We start from the raw sequence: 19,686 nt of genomic DNA, 5'->3' as shown, positions 1-19,686 counted from the left end.
AAATAAAACTCTGTTCCTGACAGATAAATGACGTTTCAAATGTTTTGTTTAAAAATGCATATATTTGTCATTCAAAGGCACTCAGTGTAATTTAGGATCTCAACAGTATTCTATTTATATATATAGTACATGTAATCTCTATTCTGAAACTGAATAATAAAAGAAACAAATTGGGTGCACACCCATGAGTGTGCACATGCAGGGGTGCACATTCCCTGTGGTACAAATATGCCACTGTTATTTATCCCTGGGCACACCCCTGCATGTGCATTCTGGTGTGCAGCAAATTACCCCAGGTAGGGTAGGGGAGACTGGGCCAGCACCTGAGTTCACCCTAGCAGCCTTACCTGGGGTCGTCCCAGAGCAGCAGGGCTGGCTATCTGATAACTCAGAGCCTGGCCAGCAGCCAGAGTGTGGCTCTGGTCACTGCCAGGCTCCCTTTCTGGTGGTGCACACTGCTGCTGGGTGCTCTGTGCCACTGTTTTTAGTGGCATCTGTTTTTGACACCAGGGTCTCCTGGTGTAAAAAACCCCCACCACACCTTAAACAGCAGCTCAGCAGACATGTGCACATGCACTGTGTGCAATTTGCAGCACACCAACCCTCATGTGTATGCTTATGGGGACACACCCACATTGTTTATTGCTACCCCCTTTTGTCCCATGATTTTTTGTAATGCAACCAAAGTAAATACAGGACAATTTTTTTTCCTTCAAAATCAATATTTACCACATTGACCACACTCCAGTATTTTGACATTAATTTGGTATATTCTATACTTAAAGTAGGAAACACCAGAAAATACCACGATGTAGCAAATATTGATCTTTCAGCAGTCACAACTGTATTGCTACCAAGTGTCACAGGGAGGTGTGTTCTTTACTACATCTTGCTACTTCTCCTGATTATTCTGTGTGCATAGATTTGCTTAAGAAAAGACCAGATTCTGACACTTACTCCCTGTAAATAGCACCTTGCTCTACAAGCAGTCCCGTGAGTTCCAATGGGGCTCCTTTTGAATAAGGTCCTTTTTACCCAGGAGTAGCAGAAGATGATCTCAAGGGTTTATCATTCTCTGTGGGCACATCTAGGGGCAACCAGCAGGGGTTCATCAGTGGCAGGTCCTGTCAGACCAACCTGGTGGCCTTTTACGATCAGATCACCAAATCATTAGATGCAGGGGTAGCAGTGGACATAGTCTTCCTGGACTTCCAGAAGGCTTTTGACACTGTCTCTCACCCTGTTCTCATTAAGAAACTGGGGGACTGTGGTGTCAACGCCCACACAGTCAATTGGGTCACCAACTGGCTGGAGGGCCGCACCCAGAGGATGGTAGTGGATGGGTCCTTCTCAACCTGGAAGGACGCGGGCAGTGGGGTTCTGCAGGGCTCGGTCCTCAGGCCTGCACTGTTCAACATCTTCATCAGTGATTTGGACGCGGGGGTAAAAAGCACCCTGTTCAAATTTGCTGATGACACTAAGATGTGGGGGGACGTGGGCATGCTAGAAGGAAGGAATAGGCTGCAATCAGACCCAGACAGGTTACAGGGGTGGGTAGATGAGAAAAGGATGGGATTCAACACCGAGAAGTGCAAGGTGATGCACCTGGGGAGGAACAACCGGCACCATACCTACAGGTTGGGGAACTCCCCTCTTGCCAGCACGGAGGCGGAAAAGTATCTTGGAGTCATCATTGATGTCAAGATGAACATGGGTTGGCAGTGTGGGGAGGCAGTTAGGAAGGCCAACCGTGCCTTGTCATGCATCCACAGATGCATTTCAAGCAGGTCAAAAGAGGTGATACTCCCCCTCTATGTGGCACTGGTCAGGCCACAGTTGGAGTACTGCATCCAGTTCTGGGTGCTGCACTTCAAGAGGGATGTGGACAACATGGAGAGGGTCCAGAGGAGGGCCACTCACATGATCAGGGGGCAACAGGGCAGGCCCTACGAGGAGAGGCTACAGGACCTGAACCTATTCAGCCTCCACAAGAGAAGGCTGAGGGGGGATCTAGTGGCCTGTTACAAACTAGTCAGAGGGGACCAGCAGGCATTGGGAGAGTCCCTGTTCCCCCGTGCACTGCCAGGAGTGAGCAGGAATAATGGTCACAAGCTGGCAGAGGGTAGGTTTAGGTTAGATATCAGGAGGCACTACTTCACAGTTAGAGTGGCTAGGGTCTGGAAACAACTTCCAAGAGAAGTGATGCAGGCTCCTACCCTGGGGGTTTTTAAGAGGACGTTAGATGAACACCTTGCTGGGGTCATTTGACCCCAGTACTCTTTCCTGCCATGGCAGGGGGTCAGACTAGATGATCTGTTCAGGTCCCTTCAGACCCTAGAAGCTATGAAACTATCTACACAAGATGTTTACTGTGGAGTTGCCTAGTTAGTTCAGCAATACATGGCCAGCATCTACTTGTGTGGCCCTATTAAGCTGCCAGAAATTAATAAACTTTGCAGTAGGGTAGTACTTAAAATACAAGAACTATCCTGCTCTGGAGTATTTTTGTGTGCAGCACCACATACGTAGATGCTGACCTGGCATGAGGGTGCTTCAGTGTGAGGGCTACCTGCTGGCTAACCCTGTACTGAAGCACCCTCATGCACCAGTCAGCCAGCCCCTCTGCAGGACATTGAGCCAGGTCAGCTGGGGCTGCTCCAACCGAGATAAATGTACTGCAGTCATGGGTGCACATGATATGCACCAGAGTTTATTCCTGCACATTAATATGCACATGTAGATGCACCCGGTGTGTATCATCCTCATCCAAAATGTGAACCAAATGGACCATGATATGTTTAGAAAGATAACCTGGAAATTCATAATGGGGAATAAGATAAAAAGAAATGATTAGAATAAAGTCCCTTAGGCATCTGCCCAAGAACTAACACAACACAATCAGGAATTCAGAACATTTATTGCAAGAGCTGAATAACTGTAAATAACGTTGAACTGGCAAAGCAGTAACAAGGATAACTGTTTAGATATTTATTCTGTCAAAGTCATCAAACACCCCTCACAAACTGACATAAGTACTGTAATAAGCAATGCACCCCTAACCCATTTTATACCTTTATACTGTGGAGGAAAAAAATGTGAACTGCTATATACAACAAAACAAAACAAAGCAAAACAAAATGCCTGTTTTTGGTAAAAACAAATTAACCTTCAGATTACCTAACTTTGTTATTGTAAGACTGATGTTTAACAGTGGCATAAGATAACTTTACCTTTTTTTTCTGTAAGGACGTTTTGCATGCTATTTATTTGTTTAAATCATCTGTCATGCCTTAACAAAAACCGCCTAAGAATGTTTGGATTTGGAACTGTTTTACGTGCAACTTAGATCTTATTAACATTAGAAGTCACTCTGCTGGTTTGACTAAAGTGACGTGACGCTGGTACCTGCCAGGCATTGACCAACTATGATAACAAACAGTTAAACAGCAATAATTAGAGATTTAACCCTTTAGTTCCCCCAACTAGCCTACCAGGAGAATGCTCTGTTACATCATGAAGGCACAACACATTAAATATTCTGTGGCTATGGTCTAAAAACACTTGTGTTACTACAACATTAATGTGGATGATTAACACAAATGCTATTTCAGCAATACAAACTGTCTTAAGTATAGACACACATTTGCCCAATTGGAAAGAAAATGATTATTATATTTGTTTCTGCAAATTTTCCTCCATCTATTCCAACTGAGATCAAGGTTAGTTACTTTACATTAATTGTGAGACTTCAGCTAACTCAGAGTTTCTAAATTAATGCCCTCCCTTCCACTTGTCGCCAACATCCATAGCTTTTTTTTTTTATTTTAATTTTTTTGCAGTTCCCTTGCTTTGCAAAACAGAATGGAAATAAAAATAAAGTTGCAAAAGTTTAAAGCCCTTGCATAAATCTTTTTGTTTCGTAATATTTGAAAACAATTTTGTTTTCCAGCGTCTACACAGAAGCAAGAGTTTATTTTTTTTTATTTTTTTTTCCTTTTTTAAAACTTTTTAACACAAGTGTTTTAAGTTCCTTGGAACATTGTGTGTCAGACAGACTACTAACACAGAAACACCATCACTGAAAGGAAAAACAAAACAACAGGAAGCAAACAAAAGAAAATAAAAAGCAACTGTGAAACACAGAATTATGCTACAGTATCTTTTTAGGTGAACGTTATAAGTACACAAAATTTGTTAGTAATAATTGTTTCTATTTACAAGTACTTGAACACTGATTGACTTACAAGTGTCCACTAATGTTGTTAATAGCACAATAGGTTTAATGTTTATAGTTTTAGTTGTTTTGTTTGTAGTATGATGTCAAGTATAGCGGTCCCAGCACAGATCAATGACAACAAGAGCACAATTTTCTAACTGGATATGCTTTTCAATCATTGCAGTCCACTGAACTTTTTCTCTCATTCTTTCTCTCTCCAAATGCATCTTCCATTGTTCATAGCAGCAGTCCAGGGTCGAAAAACAAACAAACAAAAAAGGATATTTGCAAACTGGAGAGATCTCTGTAGAGTTTAATCATGTCCATTTAACAAAACCACATAATTAGCAGAAATGCTCTTTTGTGTTGCAGGACATCATACCCTCCATGGCGCTAATATAAGATATGCATATCTGCTATATGAAGCATAGTTCTAGAGGTCTACCCAGTACATAAAGCTCTGACACACACACAGTATTAGCAAGTCTACGTAGGCTAAAGTCATTGGTCCAAAGTAACCATTTTTTATAGCTGGTGTTCCTTTGGACTCTCAACAGCTCCTGAAGCCTGTTTATAAGACTTCAAGTTAGCCAAAGGAATATCAGTCATGTGATTGCCAGCGTTGAAATGGCCCTCACTGGAACCATACTGCTTTCGATCACTGAACTGGTTTCTGTTGCTATCTTCTTTCCAGGTTCTTGTTAATGTGTGTCCATTCACTAGTTTGTCCTTCTTAACCCATTCTTTTTGAGGTGCAAAGGTGGAGAGAGGAGACTTTGGCTGCTGGTATGGACCCAGGCCAGGAGGCATCCAACAGTTATCAGAGTGACCCAAAACTAGGCATTCTTGAGTGCACATTTCTGTGGCTTCAGCTAATCCTCGTGGACCAAGAGGCCCATCTGTGGAGGGGTGGGGAAAGAGAGACAAAAGAAAGAGGAAGAGAGTGTAAGAAATAATATTGGACTTTTGCTTTAAAAATATTTCCATTAAAGTTGCATGAACTCCTGCCTTTTGAAAGAATAAGAAAAAGTATCTGAAGTTATTTACAAGTTGCCATCATGTCAATGCCTTATGTGGATGGTTGTCAGTGACATCATTACTATATTGTACATATTCTTCTAGATCAGTGATTTTCAACCTGTGGTCTGTGAACCCCTGCAAGTCCACAGACTATGTCTGAGGGGTCTACAAAAGATGAGTAAGATCAATCAAAAGTATGTGAATACTCACATTTACAATTCAAAGGGGTCACCACCTCCATTTGAAATCTACAAAGGGGTCCACAATGCTATTTAGAATTTTTTAGGGGTCCACAAATCAAAAAATGTTGAAAACCACTGCAAGTAGTTATATGCATCTGGCCAGCAGATTCAAATGCTTGATATGAATCAGTTTAGATCCTGTGTTCTAACAACCCCTTGCAACTAAGGATCATTAGCATAACATGCATGCATGACCAGGATACCAGCCCCAAGTACCCACTTAGACACATAAATGTAGCCACAGTTGCTAGTAGCTCATCTGCCCCAGCCAGCCAGGCCCTTGCTGCCACCCCAGCTGCCCAGGGTGCAGACCTTGGCTATTATATGTCTGCTAAGGGTAGGTAAAAAATGCAAGTGGGAGTAACATTATCAGCTCAAGTTCTTCATGGGACTTTGTGATAGTGGGAACTTGGCATATCCACCTGTGTTCTGCTCTGTCCTCACCATACATCCAGATTCAGGGTAGCTCAGTGAACTAGCATGCTGCATGGCTTTATAACAGCTGAGAACTCCCTGATGATAGAGAATTCCAGACAATTATCTCTCAATTCTACCATGCTACAGGACCAGAGTTGTGCAAAATGTCCAAAGATGGAGGAGAGAATGTAGATTTACCTTGATAAATCAGGGCAGCCTGCAGGGCAGCCAACCTACAGCATACGTATTGCAAATAGCACAAGCAGACCATGTGTGACACATGGCAGACCAGAAATGGGACAGGCAACACAGTGGCAGATGGGGCAGGGAGCAGAAAACAGAGCAGCAGATTGACGAGTAGGGATCCTGGTTTTCTCTGATAAAAATTAATCAGGCTAGATTTATCAGAGAAAACCAGGGTCCCTGTTGATCAGAGAGCACAGAGCAGGAAGCTGAAAGCAGAGCAGCCGATCAGGCAGGGAAAGAAGATAAAAGTAGCACTCAGGGCAGGTGTGGGGCTAATTCGTGGCATGCCTGCCAAAAAAGTATTGGTCCCCACTGCTTCACATCATGGCAAAAAATACAAGTAGTACAAGAAATATAGTGATTCTTCTAGAGATCTGTTTGCTATGCAACCATATGAAGAAAAGAGTAAGTAAGATGGGACCCTTCTGTAAGTTTTGTATTTCTTATAGCTGGTAAAAAAAACTGTTTTCCTAATCCCTTATAGGTTATGCATATGAAAACACAGGAACTAGAAACAGTCTGCTAATGTACTGTGCATATTAAAGATCTACTTTGTCTTTCACACACTACTGAGGGCACAGCTGGCTGGCTGCAGGCACCTTACAGTCTGTTCAGCAGACAAGTCACCCATATATTCAGCCAGTGCTAACCTCTCTACAGTCTTAGCATGTTTCTAAGTGACTGAATTTGCAGAGGAGTTGCTGATCTGATCAGACTAGATTTATTCAAAGGACAAGACATTCTGAAAGACTGATAAAACTTCCATGTGTGTCTTTGTTACCCATTTCTCAACATCTGAGATATGCTTTGTCATGATTTGTTTCTAAATTTATGATGATTTTGATCAGGAATTTCAAGAGAGAAGCCTTTTTTTGACTTCGGAACAAATCAACTGCCTACACATACAGACAGTCAAAGAGTTAAAGAGACATTTTTTTCTTTTCTGATTAAACAGTCAAGTGACATGAAGGAAAATACAGATTGATTTTTCAGAATAAGGTTAAGCAAGCAGGCATGAATACTGAAGTTATGAAGTATCTTAAAGTGCTGCTAATCAGAGGAAAAATACCAATCCCCCCCAAAATCAGCCTGTCAGTGGTGTGTCAGCAAAAAAGCATTTCTTTTACAAAATATTATAATTTGGGCTAGAAAGTGCCATGGAAAATACCTAGACAATGCCTGTGCTTCTGTGCCAGTGGAGATTTTGATCTCATCTACTGCTTCAAATATAGCATAGGCAGCCTTTGTAGTAAGTTTAATTCCAAATCTGCAGGTTATCCTAATTAGCAGGGATCCTGGTTTTCTCTGATTTAAAAAAATCCCCAATTTTCAGATTAAAAAAGTAACCCAACATCCACATTATTTTGTGATTGAAAAGAAAAGTCTCTCTCTCTCTATCTATATATAGAGAATTGGGGATTTTTTTAAATCAGAGAAAACCAGGATCCCTGCTAACTAGTCTAACTGCAGCTGCTATTTTTTTCAAATGTCCTATTTATTTATTTCCTTAATGTAAAAAAGTATATGGCCTTCTAGCATCCTGAGGCAGTGATTTCCACAGGTTATCTGCTGCATGTCCCAGCAAATGTAAGATATAATTTTTCTTTTAAAACAAACCCAATTCACAAGTATTCTCTGACTGATACCTCTGAAGCAGAGACACCTTTTGAATAGCTGAGACTTACACAACAGAGAGTGAATATTCAAGCAAACAATAAGCCATACGTTCAAAATTATTTTTATCTAGATGATCCATGACTAGGAGACCTAAGATCTACTCCTGAATCCCTAAGCAAGCAAATCTCCCATTACAATCGTCTGGAAAAATATAAGGACAGCAAATGCAGCGTTATTTGCATCAAGACAAGATGAAATATTTAGATTGCATTTAGAGGGGAAAAATGGCTGCCAAGCAGAAGCTTAGGAGAAATTTCAAGGACAACTAAGAACCTTGATTTTAAAATGAGAACAGTGATAATTCACTGGAAGAGAGATATTCTTCTGCTTTAAAAAAAAAAAAAATCTTGAATTTCCAGCATGGAGCTATAATCAAACTGAGCAGGTACTTACTACAAAAAAGCAATAGTAAGTAAAGGAAGTACTCCCAGTATATTGCTAACATTTCCAAAGGTTAATCTATAGGTTAAAAGCTGATTTTTTTTCTGCTGACAACAGAAATTTAATTTTAATTAGGTTTTTCCCGTTTTCACATGAAGAAAGTGAGAAGTGGCAAAACTATTTTCAACCAGACTGCTCACACAATACAATACTATCTTGCTGACCCAAGAAGGAAAGGTTTGGGAGGGATTAAAACTTTCAATACACAAAGAAAGTCCTTCACTACAGAGTGACACATTTCAAGAAATACAGTGCATGCACTTTGCGCTTCCAATTTGCAATGTAATAGCAGGTTAACAAGAGAGCTTTCAGTTGCACAGTAGCGAAGTAGATGTTACATTTCTCTGTCTAGCTAAATAAAGTAAAATAAAGTGCAAATAAATAGGAAGTCTTTTCTGTTCAGAATTTGAATATCTAAGCTGTTTTTACTTAGGCCAAAATATGCATATGGCCCTATAAGCCATGTCAAACTCTTCCTGGAGAGATTTATTTCATGTGTTTAGCTTTCTTTAGTAACAGTTCTAGACCATTAATACAGCTAATCTGAGAATGGATTTTATACAAGCTTTACCAATTTCTTAAGGTGCAAAGTTTATGAACTGCTCTGAAGTATTTAGATGACAGGCAAAATTTACATGTGCATTGCTAAGAACAAGAGACTGTCTACTGAACAGCACCAGGCCAGTTTTGTGGAATTAATAATGGGGTGATTACCTTATTAGGATGGATATTTCCTGTATTTTGTTTTTAGTAAAATACTGCTTTCCTAGTTTGGCTTCCTGCAAGGCCAGGTATCCAGTGTATTTCAAAGAGATGTAAGAGTGCTCCCCATGCCCTATTCTCTAAATCTATGGAAGACAAATATGAAAGAAATGTTGCATGTTCTGAAGCCAAATATTGCTCACTTTACTTGCAGGGGCACCCCTGCAAGGCACCTACCTCTAAATGAGAGGCACAACAGGCAGTTTTTATCCCAGACAGTGTTGCTTGCTGTGCTGCTGGTGGTGGCAGGACCAGTTGCTAGCTGTGGTGGTGACTATTTCTAAGCCTTCCCGAAGGCAGGGCTGGGAGCTACTTTCTTGGTTAACCGTCTCCCTCAGTCACAAAATACAGTGGGGAGTTTGGGCTCTAACTCCTAGTGGAAATCAGTAATACTCCTATAATAGTAGTTCCCTCCATAGCCTTGCAACAAGTCTGTACATCTCTCTCAGTTTCCCCACTTTGTAAAATGCAAAATACTATTTCCCTGCCTCAGAAGGCGGTTGGGAGGATTAACTACCACAGAATTTGATTAGTTGCCATAAAGAACTTCATATAAATTATAAACATATATATATATATATATATGTTCCTTTTATTTGAGGCAACATTATCTTTATATCCAAGTGCTGTAGCATTTTGGGTTAAGAGAATATATATTTAATATTGTGCAAATGGAATAACAGTATATATTAATTTGCAAAGTATATATTAATTTGCAAAGTAGTCTTTTTTATGATGTGCCTCTACTGTGTATAAAACTAATCTCAGACAATGACTTCAATGCCCAATCGTGATACTTTTAATATTACTATAACTGACATGCTAGGGGATCTGCAAATGTCCTTCTACAGAATATATGTGAATGGGGTGGAGGGGAATGACTTTAGAGAAAATATGAGCTACAAGCACATAAAAGTCTCTAGTAGCACTGTTTTCTTCATCTCCTGTCTTGTATAATTAGGTTTTCCATGTAGACAGTTCTTTCTTTCTGTTCTCCTTGCTGCTGTATAGCACGTGTTAAATGTTCATGAGTAGCATGATGGGGGAGGGAATCTTTTGGGGTTTGCAGCATGGTAGAACTAGCTGCTTTGTAGTGAGAAAGTATAATGTTGACTTAATGGCAATTATCTTTCTCCTCCACCACCAGTGAACAATAGCTTTCACCCAATTTTCTGAAGTTGTTTCATTACTGCATACAATGGCACCACTTAAAAACCTGCTCCTGCTGCTTTAATTTCATAATTGCATTAATTTGTTTCCTTTCTCTCCATAAAAATGTCACTGGAATTTCTGTATCAAGTTTTTCCACACTGAAGTACTTTATTGATATGCTTTTTTCAAAGTATTTGTTCTCCGAACAATCCGTAATACATGAGCCTGGTTATCAGTCTCGGCTGCTTGAATATATAATGACACAAATGCTGATAAAACTGTACAAGCCATCTGTCTCTGGATTTAACTGTTTTGAAAGCAAACACAAAAGTACATAGCAAACACTCCCTTAAATTGTCTTTGTAAATATTTATATCAGATCATAACCCCAAAATGCTTTTTTGTTGTGGTGGTGGTTATTTTATTCTGTTAATAGCTGTCAGGCAGATGCATGACTTGCTGCCTCAAAAGGAGACAGGTGTGAGCAGGAAAAGAATCTATGCCAGTCAAGTGCTGGCCATACCCTAATAGTGGAAATTCTGAGTGGTCTTTTATCTTTTTTTTATTGTACCCAGAAGCTAAACTGTTATTTCATTGATTAACTCACTGTTGCAATTAGCACTCGCTTCTGGCATGTTGACCAGCTGCTTTTCAACCTGCTTTTTCAACACTCTTTTGTCCAAGGCTGGAGACTCATTTTTTACCTTGAAAAAATCAAGACCACCAGATGAATTCTACTCAGAGACTATTTAGCCCCCACTATTAGTTGTAAATCCTTACCCAGGTGCCACTGTTGCAAGGAATAGTAGATCTGAACATGGTCACAACTAAATTTCAAACTGGGTACAGAAGGTAGTGTTTTTTCTGAAGCTGAAAAATACACATTCATATGCCACATTGTAAAATGACCTTCCCAGAAGAGACAACACATTGCAAGTTTTATGCAACCTTCCGGCCTGCTAATTATTGGCTATTCCCACATTCCTTAAAGATTTTTTTTAAACTGCTGTATATAATAACTATAAAAGGGGGAAATGGTTTACATAAAAATGATGAGACTGTCACAGCTCCCCCCCACTCAAATATCAACTGAGTCAACATGAAAGCCTTTTTTAAAAATTCTATGTCATGTAAGAAAACAAAACAAAGTCATAAACCCACACACATCATAAAAATGATCTTTTCTGAATATTGTTAATTAAATAATAGGTTCTGCCACTGTGACTTGGTGGAATGTGTCCCCTTCTTATACCATGAAGTGTAGCCGTTAGAGCAGTCTCTTGACGAAGGATGCTTATGTCCTGTCATTCAAAAACCAAGCAGTGGGGTTTTTTATTTTGTTTTAAATCAGCAGCTTCCTTTTAATTGTAGTCTAGAGATTAAAACCCCCACCACTGATGTGAAACACGCACATCTAGTTCCTTCCCCAGGCTGAAGAAATTCAAATGCACGCTCCCACCTTCTAGGAGACTGGCTACAAGGTTGTATGTAAGGTAGGGAGTGCAATTCGGTCATTTTGGTAGGAGCTACATTACTGCAAATACAAGAATGTAAGATTGGTTACTCTTGGTTTTCCTCTACCTATAACAGGGGTGGGCAAAATGCAGCCCATGGGCTGAATGCGGCCCACCAGGCCATTCTATCCGGCATGCGGGGCCCCTACAAAAGTTAGAAAATTAAAATGTATCTGCCCCTGGCTGCCTATCATGCAGCCCTTGATGGCTTGCCAAAACTCAGTAAGCGGCCCTCCGCCCAAAATAATTGCCTACCCCTGATCTACACCAGTGGTGAGGGTACTAGAGGGCGTGGGAGGGATGAAACCTGGGTTCTGTTCCCCGATTCAAGGACTATCTACGCATTTTAAAGAAAAAAGACAGGAGCAGGAAGTGCCCTAACCAAAAGACTGCCCTAACTATAAATTAACAGTAGTCTTCTTTTTGCTCTCTCTCCCAATAAATCTAAAATTCTTTCCTGGCACAGTTTTAATGGGAGGCAGATCATGCCTGGTTAGTCTATGTCAGTGGATACACCATATTAATGGATGGGGAAGGTCATTATTTATTCATCTCCCCAAACCACTAATCTAATGTAGTCTACAGACTGGTGGTTATAGCATTCAGATGAGAGATGTTATTTTGAATCTCTTTAGGCAGAGGTGGGAAATGGACATTTTGCATGAGTGTTCAAACTGTGAGGCTATTACATAGAAAAGCAACACCTTTATTTTAAAAGAGCGACATCTGCTTAGCTTTTAAGAGAAAAGTTGTCATGAGCCCTACCTTCATGGGAGTTCCAGGCTATGAACCCTGAGTGGTAGAAGATATGCCTCTGAAGTCCTAAGTAATCTGCAGAAGTTCTAGAGATGAAAATTCAGACGTACCTCTGTATTCAGCATGTCCATACTGACTAGGTTAGGTGCCCCTCTGCCTAGATTTTAGTTCATTTGAACCATTGCCGTGGGGCACTTATCTGTACCCATGCACTGTAAAAGGACACAACGTTCTGGATTCCACTGTGGGAGGTAGATTTTTAAAAGTTTTCACATTTACAATGGAATCCATACTGTCGAGTGCACAGAGAAATAACCTGAGCACCCTGGGCTCTGCATAGCTGTCTGCTTACAGACCTGTATCCAGAAGAAGACTGGGGTTCATTTTACATAGTTCAAGAAACCTTGGAAGATAGTACCTCCAACCTACAGCTTTCTTGCAACAAAAACTCTAGAGTTACACAGCAGCATTTAACTGTATTATCATCTTGTTTCTTATTCTAATACAACATAAATTACCCAAGGAAGAGCTCATTTGGTTTTGATTTGGCTAAAGAATCAGTTCAGACAATGAGGTAATGTGCTACCTTCCATGCTTTCTCCTTTGCATGGCCACAAAAATAGCTTGTACCAAAATCTAGCTCTGTTATTTTCACATAATGTAGATAGCCTGTGTTCAGGTCTCTATCAAATACATCTTATAGTGGTAACTTGGTGATATTCTATATTGGGTCCAAAGGCGGTGAGTGTAAATGTACTAGTGGTCATTTATGTCCTTAAAAACCAACAAGTCTATGAATAAGTAAATGTAAGCATTTGTACTTTTAGCCAAAGGGGAAATAGTGAGAAAGCACTTGAAGAATGAGGAGGGTGTTACCTGCAAAATCATATCTGAGACTATTATTCTGGTTTATGATTAAAAGTAAAAACTCATTCTATCATTAAAACATGTACTGTCATTTGTAACCTAATTTATAATGTTGCACTGGAGATGCAGAGACAGTCACCTTGAGGTGAAAAAAAAAGGAAAAGATAGGTTAAGAAAAACAAAGCAAACAGGCTTTGATAAAACCTTTGGTTAACAAATAAATAAGGATTAACTGTTTTATACATCTCTCATACTGATTGTATTCTTTGGTCACAGATGAAAAGTCAACATTTTTAGATGGAGATGGTCCAAATACAATAATATACGAGCAGTCAAAGCAGCAGATTCTCTCCCTGAGAGGATATTGTTATTTACCCAGACTTCATAGTGTAACCAAGAACAGAAGTGTATCTTTACAAATCTCTACAGTTTCTCAGCATAGTATGGACCTCATCCATCTTCTCATCTGCTGAAGTTACTATGGCTCCAGAGAACATTATCACATTGAATCCTATTTTCTTAAAATGTCCATTTTTTTCCCCTGCAAAAAATGGCAAAGGGACAGTCTGTCAAATGAAATCTCTGCAGAGGATTCAAAAATGAGCCTTCTAAATTTGACTGGATCACTTAATATGGACACAGCATGCTCAATGTTAAAGTATTTAATTTTTTTTTTTGCACACTTCTTTATTTAGCAAGATGTTTTACCCTGCTGCCAAAGTAATAACTTATTCCCAAAAGATGGTGATGGATGACGATGATAAAATATTTATCAGGCATCCCATGGTCACCATCATTTGCAATCCTTTTGCTCCCATACCTATACATGTATGGTGCTTGATCAAAATATTTTATTGAACAGGTTTACAGGCAGCATGCTGAATCAGCAGTAATCTTGACACAATCACATTTTCTTATCAATTAATGCACAGCAAACACACACCTGCTGTCACTCAAAATAACTTATCTGATGGCTCATTTCCAAAGATTCTTTATTATATTCCCAAAGATAGTTTATTATAGTTAACCTTCTGGTTAATAACTGCTGCAAGACAAAATTTACTAGAGGGTATTTTGAAAAAGACATTCTTTGTTCTTAATTTTGCTTCAAAAAATAGCTGCGCACACAAATTTTATAGCAAGCAGATTCTGTCATGATTCAGTTCAATTGCACCATACTCTATGGGTAGTTCCATTGACTTCAATAGTGGAGAAACGTACTGCCCAATGTGAGTGAAGTGGGCAAAATTCTGGCAACCACAGCCACTGAGATAGCTTAACAACCTTTCTAACAAATACAAAATAGCACAGTATTTTTTTTATACCTACCATATTTCTATCCATAGGACTACATAAGGGAAAATAAGAATGAATTTGAACCTCATTCTGTTTTTTTATGGCAAGAAAGGGGGTCTAGATAAAGGACTTATTCTTTTTGAGTGTCATTCAGTTTGAGGCAAGATCCTGATCCTCCAACTCAAGATAAATACACATTACTCCTCAAGGTCAGGACAAATAGTCTGTGATTTTCCCTGAGAAAGGACAGTTTGTAGGTGCATTAATCCAATACCAGTAAGGGACCCGACTGTGATTAAGAACTAAAATTCAGCCCTTCTTCCCACTTGTCCTTTAAAAGAAGTATTTTTCTTAGTACAGCTCTTTCCATCTGTCTGAAGGAACTCGGGGTTTGAGGGTGAGAAAAGAAGAGTTTGAGGAATTTTGTTGATTACTGGGCCAACACTTAAACATGAGTAATCTCCCAAATGTATCTCTTCTCTGTAACTACCAATGAGATGCCTTCCTTTTCAGTAGTCCCCCACAAAGTCCAACCATTTTATAGATCTAAATTCTCAAGCGAATGGGACCTCCATCATCACTGTAGTTCCAGTTGAGGTTAAGTGAATTCAGTGCCTGGCCATTTTTAAGCATGCTCTTCAGAAAAAAATTCTCTCTCAAAACCAAAATTACATCCACTGTCACTGCCCCCACAAACAAACATATCACAAGCCCACTCACTAGAGAAATTCTCTAAAGCCCTTGCTATCATAGATCTAATTAATATGAAAGGTGTGGAAATAATATAGCAATGATTAGGAATACTAAAAAAGTTAGATTGGTGACCGTAGGAGGCTAGTTTGCCAAGGCAAATCATTCTTGGGAATGTGTCCCTAACATCTGCCTTTATGCAAAGAAACTGGAGGCTTAGCAGGCATAATACCTAATACATATCTGCCTGGTACATCTAGATTCAGAAATTTATAACGTCAGAAGAGACCACTAGGATCATCTGATATGACCTCCTCTATCTCACTGACCATAATGTCACAAAATTTCACACAGTAAATCTTGTCTCTAGCCTATACCTTATATAGAGCAAGAATACATATTTTAAAAGATATCCATTCTGGATCTAAAAATGAGACAGAATTCACCGCCTCCCTAGATAACTTGTTATTTAATTATTCTCACTGATAAAAACATCTATCTTAATTCTAGGCAGATTTTTTTCTAACTTTGACTACTAGGATTTCGTTTTGTCTTTGTTTACTAGACTCAAATTCCCTGTAGTATCAGAGATATTTTCCCGGTGTAAATATTTATATGCTATAATTAAGTCAACTTTTAATCTTCCGTTTGATAAAATAAATATATGGAGCTTCCTAAATTTCTCACTTCAAGGCAGGTTTTTCATACCCCCTCCCACCCCCCGGGGTGATGTTTCAAAAACATTTTTAATAAATAGAGAAATATGAAAAGTTTATATCCATGAGAAAGGAGGGCCAGAGGGTAGAGGGGGACACAGTATAATTGAGACTCCTATTAGCTTGCAAAATAGGGGAAGAGGCAACAGGTAACAGAGGCAAAAGGAAGAAGTGGTTAATCTCTAAGGTCTAGCTTCTGTACTCCAAGGTGCACACAGACAAGTGCGGTGGTGCGGTATGTGGTGCTGCTAACATACCACACAGTTTGGAGTATTGTGCGCTGCAAAGGCACACTGCCCATGCATGCACTGCTCCATTATTTTTTTCTGTGGTTTTTTTTTACCCCTGGATATCCATGAAAAAAACCCCAAAACAGCGCACGCTCGGGCAGCATGTGCTGCAAATGTGGAGCTGCGCTGCTTGGAGCCATGCTGTGGCTGCTGCTGGCCAGGCTCCTCCCAGTAGGATCATCACAGCTGCAGCTCCAGGAGGACCCCAGGACTCCAGGTAAGGCTGCTGGGGCCAATACAGTGCTGTGCCAGGGGCTGGGGTTCTTTCAGCCTCCCCTATGCCACCCAGGGCAACTTGCCATTCGCCAACACATGCATGGCACAGGCGTTCCCCAGGGACAAGAAGTAGCTGCACAAGGTATGCCACCTCTACTTGTCCCCAGAGAACCAAACATCCACACACATCTGCATGTGCCCCTACTCTCACCAAGTAGTATATTTCACCCTAAAATACTATACTAAGTAATTATGGGGAACAAGATTGGGCTCTAAGTCATGGATTCTTGTTGACTGATAGCCAAATTCATGAGGCCTCTCTAAGTTTTCCCACAAATTGAAAGGGTAAAAATCTACTTGATACTCTGACCCAGGATCAGTGACATTCAAACTCAGCTACTATGTTATGAAAGCAGTCATTATTTTGTATCCATTGTATTTAGCACTATTCAGTATTTCAAGAGAAGTTTATCTCTTAGTTTTCCTGAAAACCAAAAATATACTTTAGAAATTAAAGGAAGAGATAGTATCCAGTTATCACCCTAAAACACAACTGAGTATCTAAGAGTATGGTGTTTTACCTTCCATTTCTCATTGCAGAGTTTATTTTGTGATAAATATGTTATTGCTATTCTTAACAGATAACATTTAATTCTTGTATTAGGATACACAATGCCAGCTATGCCATAACAGTGTATTGTTTCAAATAGCTTCAAGAGCTGGAGGAACCCGAGTTCCTACCAGAGCATGGCAGGAAAAGAACATCAGAGAACACAAAAGCTTATGAAAGGATGAGTTCCTGTTGGCATCACCAGGGATCCTGATTTTCTCTGATTAAAAAAAATCCCTAATTCTTGGTTAAATAAAAAACAACCCCAAATCCACATTTTCCATGATTGCACTGAAACACCACTAATATTAAAAAAGGAAACATCTACAAGTCATAACAAAGTAAAGACATAGTATCTTTGTTCAAACAATGAATTTTGTGACCAGAGCAAATGCTTCTGAAACAGATTTTCTAACCCCATCCATACAACTTTCTCCTCTAACCTACCACTATTAAATCTCCATGGATTCCAACTTCCAACAATCTGATTCAAGCTGAATGGCCCACTTTCAGTACTTTAAGGCATTCCTGCTGTCTGGCTCTTTCCTTGAATCAATAAATTTACACGTTTATGAGCTGCCTGGGTCATTTTGACTCTTGATGAGAAAAAGTGGCATGTGATGTTGACTTTTGTTGCTGCTGTTATTGTTTCAGCTAGAAAGAAGTCCAGAATTCCTAGCTTCCGAACCTTTGGCAGTTTATGATGTTATGCTGCTAACTGGATTTAGCTTGAAATCTATCACTTAAGTTTACTTCTAATCATGCAGCATATTACCCAAATAACATTTCCTTTGCAGTACATGAACCTATATATGGTAAATATTGCTAAAGTAAGCATTTTTACCAAGGTTCCTTGAAGAAAGGGGAAACTTTCATTTAGTTTAAAAAAACCAGAAAGAAACCTTAAAAGATTAAAAACCAGATTCTCAGTAATAATGTTACCACCGGTTATAGAATGGTCACAAATTACATTTTGAAATGTATGGCAGTCTAAAATTGCATTCCCAAAGGAGACACCTAGTTATGTTCATTGTTAAATAAAAGAATGAAATGCATTTTGCAATTAGCAGCCTAATTACAGCTACCTAAGCTCATCACTAAATTTAAGTTGAATTTAGGGTTTTTTTCTCCCCTGAAGATTCTGGTGAAATTTAGATTTCCTGGCATTTTCATATTTGTAAAGAAATTGTAAGTTTTTAGTTTAGGTGGTTGGTGTTTTTTATTTCTTTGTTTGTTTGCTTTTAAAGAAAGCGTCTTACTTCCTGCAGATACTCTGTTTGCAGTTATGGTTATCCTGTAATATTTTTTTTCCTGTTGATTTAGCAACAGGGAGCTATGTTGATTATATTATTACTATACTGTACTTTATCCTTCAAGTGTCAGGTTATGGTACACTTAGTATACATTAGACAGCCAATGTCAAACAGATGTCATATGACACAGAAGTCAATGAACAGAGCTTTTCATTCAATAACAATCGTATGTTCTCTTTAGCTTTGCTTTACCCATACTAAATGATGCTCATGTCCTCTGTAGCCTTTTGAGTTATTCATTCTGCATTTTAACCTTCCTATTATCTTTTCTTTGAAAAGGTTAAATGACTGTAGTTCCTAATAAGTGGCTTTGTAATTTAGATTGACTTCCTCCCCTATTTTTTTAAAAAATTGAACTGTTTTCTATGCGCATGACCATTTTCTGCTGATTCTCAAATCTCAGTCCTTGCACTTCTCCCCAGCAAAAGTACACTTTGATATGTCTTGGTGACTAGAGTTGGTTGGAAATTTTGGTTAGTGCATCAGCCTTGAAGCCAGGGACATAAAAGAAAATGGCTCCCTACCCTGAACAGGCAGATGGGATGCCCTAGGAGCCCGCTGCTAATCCTCTGTGAAATCCATTTTTGGCAACTGCCCTGCTGTTGTTAAAACATGTAGCAAAACAGAAGGTCAGTTTTACTGATAGTTACAAGGGACAGGAAGTTTCTGGGCTGCAGTTAATTTAGGGGAAAATGTAGGAGGGGTTAATTTATTGAAAAATCACATTTTGCAAAAACTAGATTTCTTGAGAACAACAAACTTCATGTTTCATCCAGATCTTTTTCCAAATGTCTCGGGGGGGGGGGAGGGGAAGGGTTCTCCCCTACACTTATATATAAAGAAATATTTTTTTGTAAATTAGAGTAGTTGCAGCTTCCATTCATTATTTCCATTAAAATTCACCATGGGTGCATCTACACGTGCATTAATATGCTTTTTCTAATGCACATTAAATTTAGTACCTCCAATGTGAGAGTGTTTTACACATGCTCTGGAAGTGGGAGGGGGAAGGGGTGCTTTAACTAAAGTGGGTCTGAGAGCCACTCTAATTAAAGTACCCAAAGCATGTCATGTATCAGTATCCCCATACCTCAAAATGGTGGTGGGGGCACTTCATGTAAAACTCATCCAGCAGACTCAATTAATAGAGTTGTCTTTGACACGCTGTAATTACAGCATGTTGGAGCAGCATCCCGGATCATGTATAGGCACCCATAGGTACTAAATTAATGCACATTAGGCTGC

The 19,686-nt window shown here is 39.5% G+C and overlaps 1 protein-coding gene across 8 annotated transcripts in view; it reads right to left on the bottom strand.

The window, feature by feature from the left end:
• Positions 1-914: 914 nt before the first annotated feature.
• Positions 915-19,686, bottom strand: part of PCDH9 (protocadherin 9) — a 991,597-nt gene continuing 972,825 nt past the window's right edge. For 3 of the 8 annotated variants that reach the window (XM_090024594.1, XM_090024612.1, XM_090024605.1), the window contains one exon: positions 915-5,115. In XM_090024594.1, coding sequence (XP_089880720.1) covers positions 4,742-5,115 — 374 coding nt within the window. In that variant the 3' untranslated portion in view covers positions 915-4,741. The remainder of the gene's footprint in view (positions 5,116-19,686) is intronic. The other 5 variants (XM_090024627.1, XM_090024640.1, XR_016438785.1 and 2 more) reach the window with 3 other exon arrangements.

The sequence above is a fragment of the Crocodylus siamensis genome, chromosome 1, assembly GCF_052110815.1.
Source record: "Crocodylus siamensis isolate JL-2025a chromosome 1, ASM5211081v1, whole genome shotgun sequence".
In the NCBI taxonomy this organism is placed as follows: domain Eukaryota; kingdom Metazoa; phylum Chordata; order Crocodylia; family Crocodylidae; genus Crocodylus; species Crocodylus siamensis.
The sequence above is the reverse complement of the archived record's forward strand: the minus strand, read 5'-3'. Positions and strand labels throughout refer to the sequence as shown.